At 30.7% G+C, this 18,488-nt stretch overlaps 4 protein-coding genes across 5 annotated transcripts; 3 read left to right on the top strand and 1 right to left on the bottom strand.

Moving 5' to 3' along the window:
* Nucleotides 1–4,969: 4,969 nt before the first annotated feature.
* LOC119662408 (lysosomal aspartic protease-like) lies at nucleotides 4,970–6,402 on the top strand. Its single transcript, XM_038072013.1, has 2 exons — nucleotides 4,970–5,076; nucleotides 5,177–6,402. The coding sequence occupies exon 2, from the start codon at nucleotides 5,182–5,184 to the stop codon at nucleotides 6,328–6,330; it is 1,149 nt and encodes a 382-aa protein (XP_037927941.1). The 5' UTR covers nucleotides 4,970–5,076; nucleotides 5,177–5,181; the 3' UTR covers nucleotides 6,331–6,402.
* A 4,604-nt stretch (nucleotides 6,403–11,006) lies between these two features.
* On the top strand, nucleotides 11,007–12,299 carry LOC119689642 (lysosomal aspartic protease-like). Its single transcript, XM_038104514.1, has one exon. It carries the CDS (start codon nucleotides 11,072–11,074, stop codon nucleotides 12,203–12,205), a length of 1,134 nt encoding a protein of 377 aa, XP_037960442.1. The 5' UTR covers nucleotides 11,007–11,071; the 3' UTR covers nucleotides 12,206–12,299.
* Nucleotides 12,300–13,446: 1,147 nt separating this feature from the next.
* Nucleotides 13,447–14,892, bottom strand: LOC119661878. 2 transcript variants are annotated; one of them, XM_038071382.1, is made up of 4 exons: nucleotides 14,744–14,892; nucleotides 14,025–14,157; nucleotides 13,601–13,953; nucleotides 13,447–13,545 (listed from the first exon to the last, which is right to left on the bottom strand). In XM_038071382.1, the coding sequence occupies exons 2-4, from the start codon at nucleotides 14,086–14,088 to the stop codon at nucleotides 13,495–13,497; spliced, it is 468 nt and encodes a 155-aa protein (XP_037927310.1). In that variant the 5' UTR covers nucleotides 14,089–14,157; nucleotides 14,744–14,892; the 3' UTR covers nucleotides 13,447–13,494. The 2 variants fall into 2 exon arrangements, with proteins under 2 accessions (XP_037927310.1, XP_037927312.1); XM_038071384.1 differs by having other exon boundaries at nucleotides 14,025–14,091.
* Nucleotides 14,893–17,279: 2,387 nt separating this feature from the next.
* Nucleotides 17,280–17,998, top strand: LOC119687034. The gene is made up of 3 exons (XM_038101178.1): nucleotides 17,280–17,422; nucleotides 17,483–17,804; nucleotides 17,873–17,998. Exons 1-3 carry the CDS (start codon nucleotides 17,382–17,384, stop codon nucleotides 17,894–17,896), a joined length of 387 nt encoding a protein of 128 aa, XP_037957106.1. The 5' UTR covers nucleotides 17,280–17,381; the 3' UTR covers nucleotides 17,897–17,998.
* The last annotated feature ends 490 nt before the right edge of the window (nucleotides 17,999–18,488 follow it).

The following is an 18,488-nucleotide window of genomic DNA, read 5'->3' as shown; positions in this document are numbered from 1 at the left end:
GTCCGATCAGTGACTGGTTGTCGCCAGTTGGTAGTACCGAGCGCTCCCAAATCGTTTGTCACCAGACTCTTACACCGAAGGTGCGGACGTTCTATACCACTTTTTCCACTTGTGGGTACCGAAGTAAATGACCAAGCCACTGAAACCGATAAATTTTTATGCACTTATGTCAATGTCGCCGTATAGCTCACATAGCTCATCGTTTAATCGAACTCGATACTAGTTGCTAACGCATGAGAAAACATAAATCTTACGAACGGATATACATATTTATTCTCTCCATCGCTTAAGAGTATATAAATAATAAAAAAACAATCATACAAATTTTTAAATTACTTTATAGACAACTATATTAAATAGTCTATACATTTTTATGTGAAACTGTTCGCCTAATAACTTCTGTTATTATAATATTAATTAAGAAGAATTATTAAATAAATAAATTTAAGTAACTAAGAATGTTTCTTTTCATTTGAAGAAAAGATCTGTGATGTCTTACGATACTCGTAGAGCAAAAATGCTTAACTACTAATTCAGATGTTTTGTATAGTAGTGGTACGAGTACTATAATGAACTATTCAAACCAATCGGTGGTGCCACTATACTTCGTGACATAAGGGAACTGTTACATCATTGGAACGTACATGTTATATGAATGATAAATGATAAGATTCCAAATGTAATTTTATCACCAGAATTAGTTGGAACAAGTGGATATATCTCTTTTCTTAGATCTAAAGAGATAAGAAATTGCTAAATTAAGTGTTAGCAGATATAATAAATATCGTAGCGAAAAGGTTGGATAGTTTTTATACGACAAGCTAAAGACAACATCATCATAGGTCGTCAAAATTGGTTGAAAGAATAAAAACTAAAATATATAAATATTTATAAACTCATGAACTTTAAACTTATAAACTTTCCAACAGACGACAAAATCGCACTAACTGTAAAATTTATATATAAATATTAATATACATAAAGCCGAACAGCATATTCAACGCAAAACCGATGACAACCAGGCACAGAGGTAGGCCAAGAACAAGATGGCATGAGAACGTGTATAGTGATATAAGAACGATTGGAGTACTGAACTGGAAGAAAGTAGCAGAAGATAGGGACAGATGGAGTCAGATCGTGAGGGAGGCCAAGGCTCATATTGGACTGTAGTGCCAAATTAGAAGAAGATTAATATATATAAATGTTCAAAACCTACCCTTCAACTGAAAGAGATTTGAAACTAAAAAGGCAAGACAATGGGCATTGGAAGCCATTGCTACTTTTAATTCTAGATACATAGTAGATAACCATCTGACAGGGTATCTAAGGCAGGTTAGCTTTGACTGTAAGAGGCGGTCGTGTTGTCATACCACAATTATGTGAATTTAAGTTAGCTAACTGTTTAAAATTTAATAATGACATGATAATGACATTCTTGATCGGGAAAGTAACCTATGGCTTTTACAAAATGAGCAATGTTTTTATTCCGCAAATTGGAGATAAAGACCAACATTTAAGAAGGTTCGAGCCTATTGTACATATATGTGATAAAATCTATACTTACAAAAAAAATGTGAGAGCCTTTCTCTGATCCACAACCACGACAATACTTATTAAAAAGAACATTTATTCGACAATAAATATACAATACATCAATTTGAATGAGATAACTGTGGATATTCGTCAAAAAAGTTTTTGCTTTTATGAAAAATGTGTTTTTCGTTCTATTCTCGTAAGTGCAATAGCTAATTTCCAGCCAGCAAGGATAGGCTTATTATACTATAGATATACACCACATACCATTAATAACTTTAATACAGTTTTTTATTTAGCAATCATTCCAGATAAGTAGCTATGAAAGAATAGCCATAAAATAATAAAATAAAATAAAATTTAATAAAAGAATTATTTGCGACATTCAAAAATGTTATCAAACAAAAAATTCTAATTAATAAACTATTGACCTACAACTTTACAAAAAGAAAAACTGATGATAGCAATAATATAAATTAATAAATAAAAAAATATTATTTCCTCAAAAAAACCCAATATTAGTAATTTTATAAAAATAAATCTAACGAAAAAATTTATTCTTGAAAACAAATTCTTAACCGAAATGATTGATTAAAATTTAATTAGAAAGTAAATTATTGAAATATTTTAAATATTATAATCACTGGCTGGCTTATTACCTATAGGAAAGATAGGTGTGCTTTATTAGTTATTTTGCTAGCTATGAATGGTCTGAATGGTCTTTATGTCTGCAATGTCGATGGCTTTTTATCGCAAATTTCCTTGACTTTATTTTTTCCAGTTAAAAAATAACACTAACTTTCTGTAATTAATAACTAGACGTGCACAACACAAATTATAGATCTATAAATTATAGATCTATAAATAAAACTATAATAAAATTGAAGAAACTAAATTATAAAAAGTAGTTCTGAAAATTTCGTGTGATATAAATATGCAATAAATTCACCAAAAAAGTGTGCTTCCAGGTTCCCGGACCGCATAGGACATACCTCCGTAGGTATTGCCAGGAAAAACGACGTCCTACTCGTACAGCTACAGCTGTCATAAGTCAAGCTATAGCAACGTGCTTAATTAAACTTTTGCTTTGAGCCAAGCTAAATCTTTGCGAGTTACCTCAGGTTAGTTCCGATTAAAACCCCACCAGCTCTAATCTATTCCTTATTCTCACATCGTATACCTATCTAATCCATATTCTCACTTATGTATGCGTATTTTATTATTTCTTTTATATCGTTCTCATTCCCCTTCTTATTTCTTATTATTCCTTATTCCCATATCATCTACCTATCTAATCCATATTCTAACCCTTGTGTTCGTATTTTATAATTTCTTTAGGTTTTCTGCTATATAGTGTACCGCTGAGACACGAAATCGCGTATTTGATAACTTAATCGCAAAGTACCACCGTATTATTTTCCACGAAACCTTGACTGAATTGTTTTAGTTTTTGTGCCATTCAACAAGATACTAAGCAGCAGTTAGTCATGCTTAAAACTAGTACATAATTTTTTTTATACAGTACTTTAAACAAAACCACATTATCTAAAATATATCATATATATGATAATGAACCTTACTTCCATATGATATATTCTGAAACCAAAACAAAAAAAGATTTTAGAAATAAAAGCTAGAATGTAGAATAAATACTAGTTTCAAAATAAGCTTCATATCTGTTAAACGGCATGTAGGAAAAGTGGTTTGAGAAACTGATGCCTCTTTGAAATAAATATAAGATCTATTATTATGCATATCTGTACTCGTTCATAATATATCAAGACTGTTTAGTAAGACATTTTTTTTTATTGTTCAAATTAACTGAAACTAATCCCCAACAAGCCCAAACTAAGTTTCTGGCAACAGAACTATCATAACTGTTTGGATAAAATCTAAATCGAAACTTGATTTCTTTAAAACCTGCAACGATACAAAAACATAATGTTTCAGAATGAAACAAAAGTAACAGTTAATCGACAAATAAAACTTTTTGTTCCCTTACTAATCCCCTTTTCTTTTTTGTAGATATTTATATATAATATTACTTGCTTCTGGATAATGCCATTATTTATACCAAGTTAGTATTCAAGGGTCTTTAATATACTATAAGTATGACAGTTCAAGATAATGCTCATATCCACATGTATATATTGTATGTATATTACATCGTCTATATAAGTAGATATAAATATATGAATTACTTTGTTAGCTGCGAAGCCATGGGCCGATATTAAGAGTAGCAGATATAGCACACATTCAACCAGTGTAAGCTTTATGAAACTAACAATCTAATTTGATTTTATCGTAGATTATTAAGATTTCCTAACAATACAAGTTTTTTTTAATATATTTAGATATATTAAGATATTAAAAATTATGTATTTATATTATAGAATATATTTCTATTATTATAATATCATAATATCACATTTCATATTTTATATATATATGTATATATATATATATGTATATGTATATATATTATATTTCAATATATATGTAATATATAGTTTCTATTAATATCACATAATTGTGCGATCACGTACATTTAACATTAGCAATTTCCAGTATGTAAATGCAGTTTTCTCTTCGCTCATCACACGGGAACAATTTGTTCGGAGATGGAAATTTTTGAGTGAATTTGATTTGCAATTGTGTACTTTAAACAAAAGCCATTTTCGGTTAGGGAACCCACTTTCATTCTCCTTCGCACCTTAATTCTTCGTATGCAAATACTTTCATTCTCCTTCGCACCTTAATTCTTCGTATGCAAATACTTTGTTCACAAACTCAATTTTTTCATGATCGTAAGAACATTTTTCGCTTTGCTCTTCGCATGCGAAAACATTATTCACTAACGAAAAAGCTTGAAGTGTATTTGTTTTGTGATTCGTGGGCGTACTTTTCCCTTCACACTCATGCCCATGCCCATCATAAAAATATATAAATAATGTAAACTCTTTTAGATTTTAGTAATTAAAGACTTATAGTAAAATAATCGTAGCGGATATGTCAAATTGACATTAAAATGTACAAAACATAACGTCTTATCTAATAAAATTGCTTCGCTATTATCATTACCTTCTGTATACTCTGACGTATAACGCGCAATGTCCTTAAGTATGTCAAGCAGTTGTTAATGACATTAAATTTTTTAGCAGATCTCTCAAAACTAAAAACCCAAAAACTGATTAACGATCACATTCAATTTCGTAGTAAAATCAAATAAAATATTCCTCATGAATGTCAGTACTGATTGCTAGATTATGGAGTAATCGATCGCACTTGTTAAGCTGCTCGAAATCGTCAGTATCAAAAGCGTTTGGAGTTGATAACGCTTAAATGTCCAAAATAAAGAGAAATTTCGATAAAAGTTTGTAAACAAAATAAAATCACAATTATTCATAATGATTAACAACAACAACAATAAATAAAAGGAAGATATTAAAGTTTGGCGATTTTTAGTATAAATAGAAGCCAAATGGCTTTATACCCATTAATTGTGTCTTTTTGGTTAGCACAATTAGAACAAAATTATAACTGGTAAGCAAATTTTCATTTCCTCAAAAAATCTAAATTTTTTAGCTTTGTTTTTTTATAATAAATATTAAAAAAAATACGTATGGCTTTCTTACGCTTTCAGCCAAAATGTACAAATTTGTGGTATTGCTTGCGGTGATCGCTGCAGTCAGCGCTGATCTTCACAGAGTTCCCATCTACAAACACGAAAACTTTGTCAAAACACACGAAAATGTGTTGGCTGAACTCTCCATGTTGAGTTCCAGATACAATGCTTTTCTTGGTACATCCCGCAGTGTTGAAGAACAACTCTCCAACAATATGAATATGCAATACTATGGTAAAATCACAATTGGAACGCCAGCCCAAGATTTTGTTGTGCTTTTTGATTCCGGTTCATCCAATTTATGGGTGCCATCTAACACCTGCTCAACCACAAACACTGCTTGCCAGGATCATAACCAATACGATTCTTCCGCTTCCACAACATATGTTTCTAATGGTGAAAGTTTCTCTATTGCCTACGGTACTGGCAGTTTGACTGGTTTCTTATCCACCGATACCGTGACTGTTGAGGGACTCTCAATTGTTGGTCAAACTTTTGGAGAAGCTGTTAACGAGCCCGGTACCACATTTGTCAATTCCAATTTTGATGGTATTTTCGGCATGGCTTATGAATCAATTGCCGTCGATAGCGTTGTACCACCTTTCTACAATATGTATTCACAAGGTTTAGTTGATGCTGATGTCTTCTCATTTTACTTGGCACGTGATGGATCTGCTACCGACGGTGGTGAATTGATTTTCGGTGGTTCTGACTCAACATACTATACTGGTGATTTAACTTATGTACCTGTCTCTGAACAAGGTTACTGGCAATTTACCATGGATTCAGCTTCCATTGATGGTAACTCAATGTGCGATAGCTGCCAAGCTATTGCCGACACTGGCACCAGTTTGATTGTAGCTCCATCCAGTGCTTATACTTACTTCAACGAATACATTGGTGGCTCCGCTAATTCAGATGGTCAATATTTTGTTGACTGTTCGACAGTCAGTGAATTGCCCGATCTTAGCTTTGTTATTGGTGGCACCACTTTCAATCTATCACCCAGCGATTATATTGTGGGTGTCCAAAATGATGGTGAAACTTATTGTATGTCCAGTATCACCTATTTGGGTACAGACTTTTGGATCTTGGGTGATGTTTTCATTGGTAGATACTATACCGAATTCGATTTGGGTAATAACCGCGTTGGTTTCGCCCCAGTTGCCTAATCTATTTAAACAATTTGCCTACGAATTTGTTTGATTTTTTATATGAATAAATTTAATTCAAAAACTTTTTAAGTGTCGTGAAATTAATTTTTAATTAATAATATAAATTAATTTGTTGCGATAAACATTATTAAATTTTGCTTTTGAAGTTTGTTTGAACTAATAGAATTATATCGTATGTTTAAATTTGAATAAGTTTAGAATTTTTAAATCAATTAATTATAATTAATAATTATTTAATAATTATTTACTGTGTAATAAAATTGAATCAAGCACATATCTCACAATATTGGGGTAGATATTGTTACTCATTAATAGAGTTAAATTTTGTCCTCCATGTACAGACAGATCCCCAGAGCATGTAGCGACCAGATTGTATTGTCTTTACCGGTTCGTATTGTTTCGTATCGTTCGTAACTTAATTTAAGGTTTGACAAATAAAAACAAAATCGTATGGGAAACAGTCCATTTTCAATATTTACCGAATTTCAATAATACTTCACCGAACCAAGAGATACAACCAAAAAACCGTTATTATAAATTTCAATATATTCTCATAATTAAATCGGTTCAAAATAATTTTTAAAAGTTATTTTATAATTTTTGCAGAAAATATATAAATGTATATAATAAATATATATGTTGTATATATTTTTGCTAAATTCTTTTCCTAAGTTTGTGTTTATCAAACCTTATTATCTTGCGAATAATTTTTATCGAACAGTAATGAATTGCAACAAAAATTTTCATTATTTTTAATTAATTGAATTTTTGACCATACAGCTGTTTCAAGCGCTGCCAAATATCGATAATCATTGTGTGTTCATGATATTATTTTTTATATATATTATTATTATTTTTATTAATATGGAATATGATACTACGACAGTCGAGCCTATTGTGCGCCCTTCTAGGTTTAGAGCGTGTCTTTAAGCCCTATTGCTTCGACAAACCTACTTTACAATGTTTTATTGCCTCTTCATGAGTTATACTTAATTATTCATACATAATTTTCAAAGACTGCAAGTACCAAAGGTTGAACTTGCCCTACCAAATTTAAAGTTCAGAGTCAGAATTTGAAAATATAAATTGTTTAAATTATCACTTAATTTCTTATATCGTTTATATCGTTTTCTTATTATTTAGATATGTTATTCCCATATCTAGGATGACTTTTTTTAATAAATTTTTTAATCCATAAATATATATGCAAATATTTATTTTTAATAACCTTTCTACTTCCAATGTTGGTTTAAATACTTTTGATAAATATTCACTATAACATTATAGGATGTGATTGTTTTGTTAAACCTTTTCAATATAATTTAATGGTTACATAGTCCTTTCAAACCTTTCAACTTTCAAATGACCCACTTCATCTATGAATTTCATAAATATTCATGCATGCCGTACTTTGAACAGCCGTGAAAATTTTTATTGATATAAATATAATAACACTTTAAAGACTTTATATATATTTCTTGCCGTCTTCTCAGAATATAGCAATTGATCTGCCTCTGAAGAGGCGGGAAAATAAATTACGACATAATGTGAATCCTACCAAGACAATAATACGAAATGTATGTGTTTGAAATATATATATATGAAATATATATATATATAAATATATGAAATAAAATAAATTAAAGTATTTGAAAAGGATAAATGTAATTCAATATTAAAAAATTTTCTTCTAAACGCCAAACCAGACCCACTAGATGAAATTCGCAGTTGTTTAGTTGACTTTATCGGGTTTTAACTTTCGAAGCACTGACTTTTAAACGCTAACTCATTGACTGATAAGGTGTCTATAAAAACAAATTTTAAATATTTATATAAACATATAATTTTATGGAAAAAACAAATTTCCATATACTTGGTCAACAATAGGGTTTATTTTTACATCATCAACATCATCGATCAATGGATATTTAAACTTTTTAATGGAACCGTTAATTCTCGTTCTAGTCTTAGCGTACTTTATCTCAGCCATCTTATGTTTCTTACTAAACTCGTGCCATATACGGTAAAACCCATATCTTATGTTGATAATACGATCGAAGGCAAAGGGTCCACTTAAATGTTCAAACCACTCGTACTTGCCTTCCCATTTTTTCCATAATAAGAAAAGAAGAAAACTAAGTGAAACTTTCTTTTAAACAAAAATATTTTAAGAGATAATTTTATATAAATAATAATAAAAAAAAATAGAATGATATATATTTTTAGATAACTTGTATGAGGATCAAACTGCTTTATCTGACGGCGCGGAAACACTCGTGCATCCAAAAAACGTAGATAATTCGGTGGAAATGTATCTATGAATATTATCGCTTAAATAATATTTATAATTATGAACATTTGATAAAAACCTGGGTTACAAATATCTTTCAAATAACTACAGCGTGTGCCTAATATCATTTATATAACTTGGAAGTAAATGTAAACCTTAAGTATTGTGTAATATTATTAGCATTACCACATAAAGTACGTAAATATTTATCAGAAGTCTTCTTTGAAACCACTTATTCTATAGTCTGATTCCTTAATTACTTTTTATAAGTTGATGATTATAATGCTTAAGTAAAATAAAAAAATTAAAAAATTATAAAGTTGGGTTTGTCTTCTCCACCATTCTTATACCTTACATATAAATGTCAATAAATCAATTTTCTAGTACAATCATAATATCTAGTATATGTAGTATTATCTAGTAATTATCTAGTATATAATTTTGGTATTATTTATTTATGATTTATATATATATTATTAAAGTGTTTTGTATTTATTGTGGCACAATTAGTAGAGTTATAAGCGATTATCTTAAGATGTTCCATTATAGATCGTTTAGCAACCGCTTAACGTGGTCAAATGGATTTAACTTACTACAAAAAAATTTTTTCTAAGGATTTTGCTCATAGAATTTCCTTTAGTGATGAGTCGCTGAAAATTTTCGCTTAGTAGATATATCAATAAAGCAATTTATAAGATTTCACATTTGAAGCAGTGAATGTCCACAAGTAATTGTCAAAAAACCATTGCATTACTGTCTAATGCGCCATTTGGTTTAGAAGTGTAATGATTAGCTGGTTAATTAAGTGAATCTCAATGAACAATCAAAGCTGTTCCTTCTAATAATTTGTCTTTCTTTTATTCTTATAATTATTTCTTTTCTTTAAAGTATCCACAATTTGAACAGTGAATAATAGCAGTAATTCACACTTTTTCTGCATAGATTCAAATACATCAGCGACAATAGAGAACTACAGTAAGCCTTGCATTAATAACGCGGTTCCTTTTAATGAGTTCTCAAAACCTGATTATGTGTTTCGAAACTCAAGTTCTTCGAGAAATAACTGATGACTTAAATGTCTACTATTTATTATTGGCAAGCTAAAGAAGTAGAGGTAGGTACTTCTCCAAACGATGGCAAGTGGAACATTACCTGGAATCCATAAGAACAAGCTCAGAGAAACTATAAGGCAGATAAAACCGTTTGCTTTCACATTATCATCAATATTTCTATGTTCGGAAATCCAGATAAGAGCGATATCAGCTAGTCGGTTAAGTTCGCCCATTTTCACTTTGCATTCACTCTGACTTTGATTTTATGATGAAGAGTTTTAGAGCTTTTATGGACGTTTTAAATTTAAAAACTGTGGTTTTGAAGTGAGTGATTTATGTCTCCAAAGTATGAGAAAGTATGCTCCTACACCATCCATGACTACTGATATATTGTAGTCTAATTGTTTCTTGACAAAAATATTGCGTGAAACATGAGTATCGAGTTGCTTTCGAAACATGAGTATGGAGTCAGATGATTTGATATTATCCCTGGGTGTATGATAGACTTATACTTTTCAATAATGATAAAGATGTGACATAAATAGTTAATGTCGTTTGCATGATTCTCAATTTTTTTTGTTTAAGAAAGCAATGTGGGTGATATGTGCTTTTAACAAGACAATTTTTTCGTCAGTGGACTGGTTTTATTAATTTCTCGGATCTACAGTGATCTGAGAGCCAACAGTTGAAATATGCATATATATTTGTATTTTATTTTATCTTTATTTACAAATATCGAAAATTAAAATATAATTTTATGGATTTAGTATTATTTAAGTTAATGGCATATACGTATAGATCTATAATATATCGTTTTCACTTTTTGTATGGAGGGTAATCATAATTTCTTATGCACATTTATATATGTATATAGAAGCTATTATGAATTTTGAGATAAAGAGTATACATACCACTATACATTATTTCTACTTGATTTATTATTAATTTATGTAACTTTCTTTCATGTGCACTACTATCCAGCGAAGTGCAGTGTCAATACTTGACTGCCTCACATACTTAAGTCTCCGGCACTGGCAATGACCGCTTAGTTCTAGATAAAAATATATATTTTTTTCTATATTATAATATAATTATAATTGCATTTGTGCAGTTTTGTAGAGAACTGACTTAGAGATATTAATTGCACACATTACCTACTTATCAGTTCAAGCGACTATTCACCTATTGCCAATCATCAGCCATAAGCTGCGCACTTAAGCTAACACACGACGATAACACGAAATGCCTTTGTTTAAATGAAGAACTCAAAAAAAAAAAAAAAACAAGAATAGTAATAAACGATCTATAAAAGGGTCACCTATTCGTAGGTAAGCCTCATTACAGAAAAGTCATTTGCTGTAAACAAATTTATTAAACTTAATAAACAGTTATAAAAATGCTGAAATTGTTAGTAGTTGCTTTGAGTGTAGCTTTGGTTGCAGAAGCCGCCCTGGTGCGTGTCCCACTGAAGAAATCAAATGTTGGCCAACAAAAACTGAGCAATCTACGTTCCGAGGTAGCGGTGTTGAGTAGTAAATATGGCACAAATACATTGGCAGTCACCCCAGAGCAATTATCCAATTATCAGGATATGTCATATTATGGCACGATTGGGATTGGTACACCCGCACAAACATTTACAGTAATTTTTGATACCGGCTCCTCAAATCTATGGGTACCATCAAGCTCTTGTCCAAGCAGTGATACTGCTTGCCAAAATCATAATAAATACGACGGTAGCGCTTCAAGCACCTACGTATATAATGGAGAAAGCTTCTCCATTGCTTATGGTACTGGCAGTTTATCAGGATATCTCGTACAAGATACTGTTACCATTGGAGACATGAGTATAACTGGACAAACGTTTGGTGCTGCTACTTCAGAACCAGGTTCTACATTTGTTGATGCAGTATTCGATGGCATATTCGGTTTGGCTTATCAATCAATAGCACAGGACAATGTTGTACCACCATTCTACAATATGTGGTCACAAAATCTTATTGACTCTAATGTATTTTCTGTTTATTTGGCTCGTGCTGGTTCAAGTTCTAATGGTGGTGAACTAATTTTTGGCGGTACTGACTCATCATACTACACTGGCGCTATGACTTATGTACCCATTTCTAGTGAATCCTACTGGGAATTCAGTGTTAACTCGATAGCCGTCAATGGTGTAACAGTTTGTGAGGGTTGTCAAGCAATTGCTGATACTGGCACTAGCTTGATTGCAGTACCTTATGGTGTATATGAATCTGTACAGAATGCCATTGGTGCTCAACCAAATGAGATGGGTGAATACTTCGTCGACTGCAGCTCAATTTCTAGCTTGCCTACTATGTATTTGAATATTGGAGGCACACAAATGAGCCTTGCGCCCTCTGACTATATTGTTGATACCGATGGTGGTTGTATGTCTGGATTTGAAACTATCGGAACATCATTCTGGATTTTGGGTGATGTGTTCCTTGGCAAATATTATGCTGAATTTGATATGGGTAATAGTCGTATTGGTTTTGCTCAAGCTGTTTAAATTTGATGTTAAGTTTCTTATATAAAATAATACGAACATATAGAATACGACTTGTGATTACTAATAATATGAAATAATTATAATTTCAAATAAATATTGGTTTCATTAGGTATTATTAAAGTATGTGTTTTATTGTTATAGCTTCGCCTTCAAGATTTTAAAAATATAAATACAAAATCTGTTAATCTGCTTCAAATATAGGCAAAACGACTTTTAACTGATTCATAACTACGTTCTTTTTATTTACTAACGATATGGTATTTTTACTTAAGGAAACGGCAAGCAACTCCTTACATCTGTTCAATTTTAATAATCCGAGTAAAAAGTGACAACTAAAAGATCTTTGCATATTGATAGAACAGACCATTATGGGTATATGGGTTTATCCTGTATCAAGATATCTCCTAAGAAAACACAATAAATGCAAATGTTATCTCTTTCGTCTAATAATCTAAAAAATTTTATCACTAAAAATGGGGGTCTGATTTCAAAAAATAAGGTGTCAAGACAAAGTTTTTCCAAAAAAAATCCAGTCATTAAGCTCATTAAATATACTTATATGCAATATATAATATATTTTAGAAGTTCGCTAATTGTCAAAGTTCGTGGAGTTCCGTGGCTACTCCTTGTTGCTGGTTATGTTAGGTTAGGTAAAGTTTATGAAGGAAACATTCTTCATCAATTAGCTAAGAAAGCTAAGAAAGTGGTTCCATAACTTCTCATAAAACTGTACAGAAGGACGGTGACATAGAATGGCATGTTAGAATCAACCTGAAGCATTTATAGAATAAAGTGAAATATCGCTGTGTGTATTAAGGAAGTGGCTAGCCAAAAACTAAAGCCTGGATCTGAACAAGCCTGAACATAGACACAACAGGTGTTCCGGTGTCTTGTCCTAGAGCACCGATAGATATATGCAGCAGAAGATTTTATACTATATTATAGAGATACTATAGGGCCTAATAGCTCGCTCTGTAAGACCGAGCACGACCTCATACCGTTCTATAGACCAATGCCCTGTAAAAACAGTTATTAATGTAGATACTTCTGATTTGCTTCAGTGTACCAAGTCAGAGATTTTACATTGGAAACAAAATGATCATGTAGCCCTTGACCTAGCTACTAAGAAAGCATGAGCGCATTCACGACCGACTTATTGTCTATAGTTTTTATCACTTTTTTGATAAAAGACATTATTAAATTAAGCAATACCAAATTAATAGTTAAAAAATAACTATTGATTTCTTTTAATTTTTATTTTTATTCAGTAGTTGACAAAATTGTTGTTTTTATCGCTTCGCTAAATAATTTTTCACAGTGTAATGTCTGGGTGGCGACTCCTGCAAAGTTGCACATTAGGTGGAATATAAGAATTTGAATTAATTGTATATTTACCTTATTGCCATATTGGTTTGATGCATTACGAAATTTTTTTCCACAACCCATTTGAGGTGATGGTGATGGTGATGGTGCACTTTTTTGCTTGCCAGACTTATCTTCATCATCGTATACATTTAAACCGCCTGGTCCAAAGTATTTTGAACGATTTTCTGTAGTGTTTTCAGCTTCTCTGAAGAATCCATCAAAAGAGCCACCCATTGCACAATTTTCGGCAGCTTTAAAATAACCACGACTGCCGTGTATTGGCCAACCGCTTGCTGCGTGCAAAGCGTAATCGACTACCTTGGTTGTTTCGCTTTTCTTGTCAGCAGCGCGCTGTTGAGACCTATACGGATTTGGTCTTGACCCTACATAAAAATATTAAGATAAAGATATAAAGATATTTAAATAAACAAATTGAAGACTATTACAAACTTACTGGGGGGTGTGGATGTTTGTGCATAGCGACCACTAAAATATTTCCTATTTGAATTCTCCATCATTGCCTGTATATTTTTGTGAGTAAGGTTTTTAATTGACCAATTTTTCGACAAATGGTGTAAACGTAATCTCTAAAATAAAATTTTATTTTAAATTTTATTATTAATTTTACATTTAATAATTTAAAAATATATATATTAATTAAACTATATATAAATTATTATAAATTATTATAAAAATTATATGATTTATTATAGGTTTGTTTATATACGACGTCTTACTATATATTACTACAATCAACGCCTCGGCAAAATAGACGGATCGTAAAGCGGCAACTATAAAAAAGTAAAGGAAATCAATGGCGTTGCCATGTAGTTTTTATCATGTACAAACAATATGCAACAAAAAAGAAATCTGTAATACATATGTATGTATGTTATGTATATATAACGGAATTAGCCAACATCTCCTTAAAGGACATAATGGCATTCTTAACTGCTACTCGTTTATAGAACTAAAGTGAGTATGTCACAATAATCCTTAAAGGATGCAGTGGCATGGTGACAATTTTCCAAGCCGTTTTAAAATCTAATCTAAAACTAATATATGTATATATATACCATATGTATATGTATTCATATATAGATACATGTTTATTAATATATAGATATATATATTCATATATAGATTTGGCACAAATTTCACACTTCAACAGACCTTAATAGCGAGCGACGTCGGTTAAGTTGTACGACCAAATTTAATGTGTAATACGCGCTTAATACCCGCATGTGTTCATTTTTTAATTACTTATATGATTATCTTTAATCTTATAATGTCCTTATAAGATAATATATAATTATTCTGATTTTGAATTTTATCATTTTTCTAAAAATTTTTTTAAATAGCTACATATTTTTATATATTTTATATTTACTGGCGACGTTAAAGCCAAGGAAAATTAGTTTTAAGAAAACTAGTTTTTATCGTTTAAATAGATTTTTTATGAAAGACGCCAAACTACAATCAAAAAAAATTCTAACACTAACTCTGAGCACAGACAAATAAATTATGAGGTGAGTAAGCACCAGCAGTAGCGCAACCATAGTTATTGTTAGTGTAAATGCTGTTAGTATGTTCGGTAGTAAAGACAGTACTTTGCCCTATAGTAACAATTATGGCATGAAGTAATGTTTAATATCTTATTATGTTTTTTATATTATTATATGCAATTAAATATCAAGTTCTTCTTTTTATTAATTTAATAAATCAAATAAAATTAAATCATTAATGAAATTTAATGTGATCATATAAAATTTATATTAAGTATTTAAAATTAGCAACTAAAAACTCGAGCACGCAACTTAATAATGAACTATTTAGTGTGTTCTTTAACTTTATACACTTTATCTTTAAACCTACCAGAGGAACAGTATATACATTAGTGTTTAATGCCTTAATACTTTTGTATGCCTTAATTGTTTTACAACTTCTGGCTGCTACGAAATCATAGCAGTCATTTTTTTTGTTCTGCATTCGGCAGCGTATAAATTCAACCCGCGGTCCTTGCAGTCTTAAAATATTACTTACGAATAATTATATATAAGAAATTTATATTCCAAACCGACTGGTGATGGATATTTGATAAAACTTAAAACTGCTACATAATTGATCATCCAAAAATTCAATTAATTAATAAATGTTAAATATCTTCTTTACAGAACAAATAGAGGCGGTAGAAAGCACCAAGTCACTTGCATTACTAACGACAGATAAACAAAAACACTGTGGACAGTGAACGGATTTATTCGTAAAATTTTTAGGTTGCTTACTGATTTCAAACAGGTTAATACGCTAACTTTGATATTCCTTAGAAAAACAATAAGAAAACAATCAAGAGGTTATTGTGCTGTATAAATACGCGATTACATGGCACAATCATCATACTTAAAAATCAAACCAAATCATATTGCTCAGATGATAAAATGTCCTCAAAAACGTCTTCAACTTTGTTGCAATATTAGAAATAAGAATCATTTGCAACACTGAATAACTGAGGTAAGTGTTGTCAAATTATTCGTAAAAAAAACGTGGTGAAGGCGAAGAATAAGATGATGAAGAAGAAAAAAAGTAAAAGAATTTGGCGTCACTTGGTTTAATCTGTTCTATAAGTCAAGCAGTGAAATAATTTCTATAATGTGAGTGTTATATACTAAATATTAAATTTAAAGTGAAACTATTTAGAGCAATTAGAGCATTTCAGTCTACAGACCCTTTGTGTGGATAAATTCTTAGTTTTTGTTCAGTTGCAATATTCGTTGATACTCGGACTGCTAAGGCGGTCGACGCCCGCACTACAAAAAACAAACACACATACCCCTATGTATAAAGAACACATATAGATTTAAGCATCTCACAAAACCTGAAATACCTTGTATACCAATATCCAGCACGTTTAACATCCGTTAATGTAATGTTAGGTCTAATAGATGCCTAACAGATCTTTTTGTATAAATCGGTTCATAAATTACAATAGGTCAATGGCATTTCTATAGTATAGACCAAGCCATATCTTTTAAAACTCATTTTAGTTTTCAGATTAAGATCAACTCAAGTGTTATGCACCATTTTATACTTTTATACATATTTTTTCAATGGAACAATTTCAGCTTTTATTGATACGACAATTAAGTTCTTAAAATTGTCCGATTGCAGTACTAGTCAACCGCTAAATTATTTTTATTGTAATTCGTGCATATATATTCGTACATATATTAAAAAGCGAACATTTTTTAAAAAAATCCTTTATATTTTCGATAAAAGGCTGATCACTTCATTTACAAGATCCCATTAAATCAAAATCATAGCATGAGCACTCAAACTATAATGGCTGAAAATATATCTTAGTAGTACATATAACTTAGCGCCTCAATTCGAAGGGCTTAAGTGCTCAAGCCTCGTCCCTGGCTACGTGCCAACAAATGGTTATACAAATATCAGTTAGTCATAAATACTTTAAAAATAGTTTTATCTTTACACACTAACTATATATACACTTAAGTAACTTAAATTATATTAAGTATTGTTTGATTAGTTTAGATTTCAATATAATTACCATCTAAACATTAAGCTCATTCCAGAAAATAATTTGTATTTCATATCTTTTTTGTTTGTAATTCTACTTTGTAGGCAAACCGATTTATTCCAAATTGAAAAAATTGAATGCGAAAGTATTAAACCCAAAAGAAAAACATATATATGGGTTGGTTATTCAACTATAAAAGGCTGGTATTGTAAGTGTTGTGACAAGAAAGTGTCCCGGCAATACTTTTTGCCACACAGCCGCTCATCATCTCACATGGAACACGAGAAAGTTTATTTGGAATATTTAAAGATCTAGTAAGAAAAGAAAGTAACAATTTTTTTTAAACAATTGATATATATATATTTCTTTCACAGTCCAAATGTTACTGATTATGGATCAGGCACCAAGGTCGTTGGTGTACCAAGATTTCTGGACTTCTTATGGAAAAAATGGGAAGACAAGTACGAGTGGTTTGAACATTTAAGTGGACCCTTTGCATACTGCTTTGCTTGCGATCGTATTATCAACATAAGGTATGGGTTTTACCGTATACGGCACGAGTTTAGTAAGAAACATAAGATGGCTGAGATAAAGTACGCTAAGACTAGAATGAGAATTAACAGTTCCATTGAAGAGTTTAAATATCCATTGATCGATGATGTTGATGATGTAAAAATAAACCCTATTGTTGACCAAGTATATGGAAATTTGTTTTTTACATAAAATTATATGTTTATATAAATATTTAAAATTTATTTTTATAGACACCTTATCAGTCAATGAGTTAGCGTTTAAAAGTCAGTGCTTCGGAAGTTAAAACCCGATAAAGTCAACTAAACAACTGCGAGTTTCATCTAGTGGGTCTGGTTTGGCGTTTAGAAGAAAACTTTTTAATATTGAATTACATTTATCCTTTTCAAATACTTTAATTTACTTTATTTAAAACATTAATTAAACATTTCTATTAATATAAATAAAATTATATTTCAAATACATACATTTCGTATTATTGTCTTGGTAGGATTCACATTATGTCGTAATTTATTTTCCCGCCTCTTCAGAGACAGATCAGAGTGGCTATCTTCTGAGGAGGCGGCAAGAAATATATATAAAGTCTTTAAAGTGTTATTATATTTATATCAATTAAAATGATCCATTAGACTATAAAATGAACACTTATAACATATAAGTAACTGTTGTTGTATTTGGTAGTTTTGAGAGAGTGAAAATGAATATAGATCATTCTTTTACAAGTCGGACACCTTTGTGACAATTAAGATCGTTTATATTTTAGTACTAATATAAAACATTAAATACGCTAAAATACCAAGCTAAAGGACTAGAAAAATAACAAGGGCCGTTAATAAATTTCAAGATCTT

The sequence above is a fragment of the Teleopsis dalmanni genome, chromosome X (assembly GCF_002237135.1).
Source record: "Teleopsis dalmanni isolate 2A chromosome X, ASM223713v2, whole genome shotgun sequence".
Lineage (NCBI taxonomy): Eukaryota > Metazoa > Arthropoda > Insecta > Diptera > Diopsidae > Teleopsis > Teleopsis dalmanni.
Note: the sequence above shows the minus strand (reverse complement) of the source record. Positions and strands in the feature narration are given on the sequence as shown.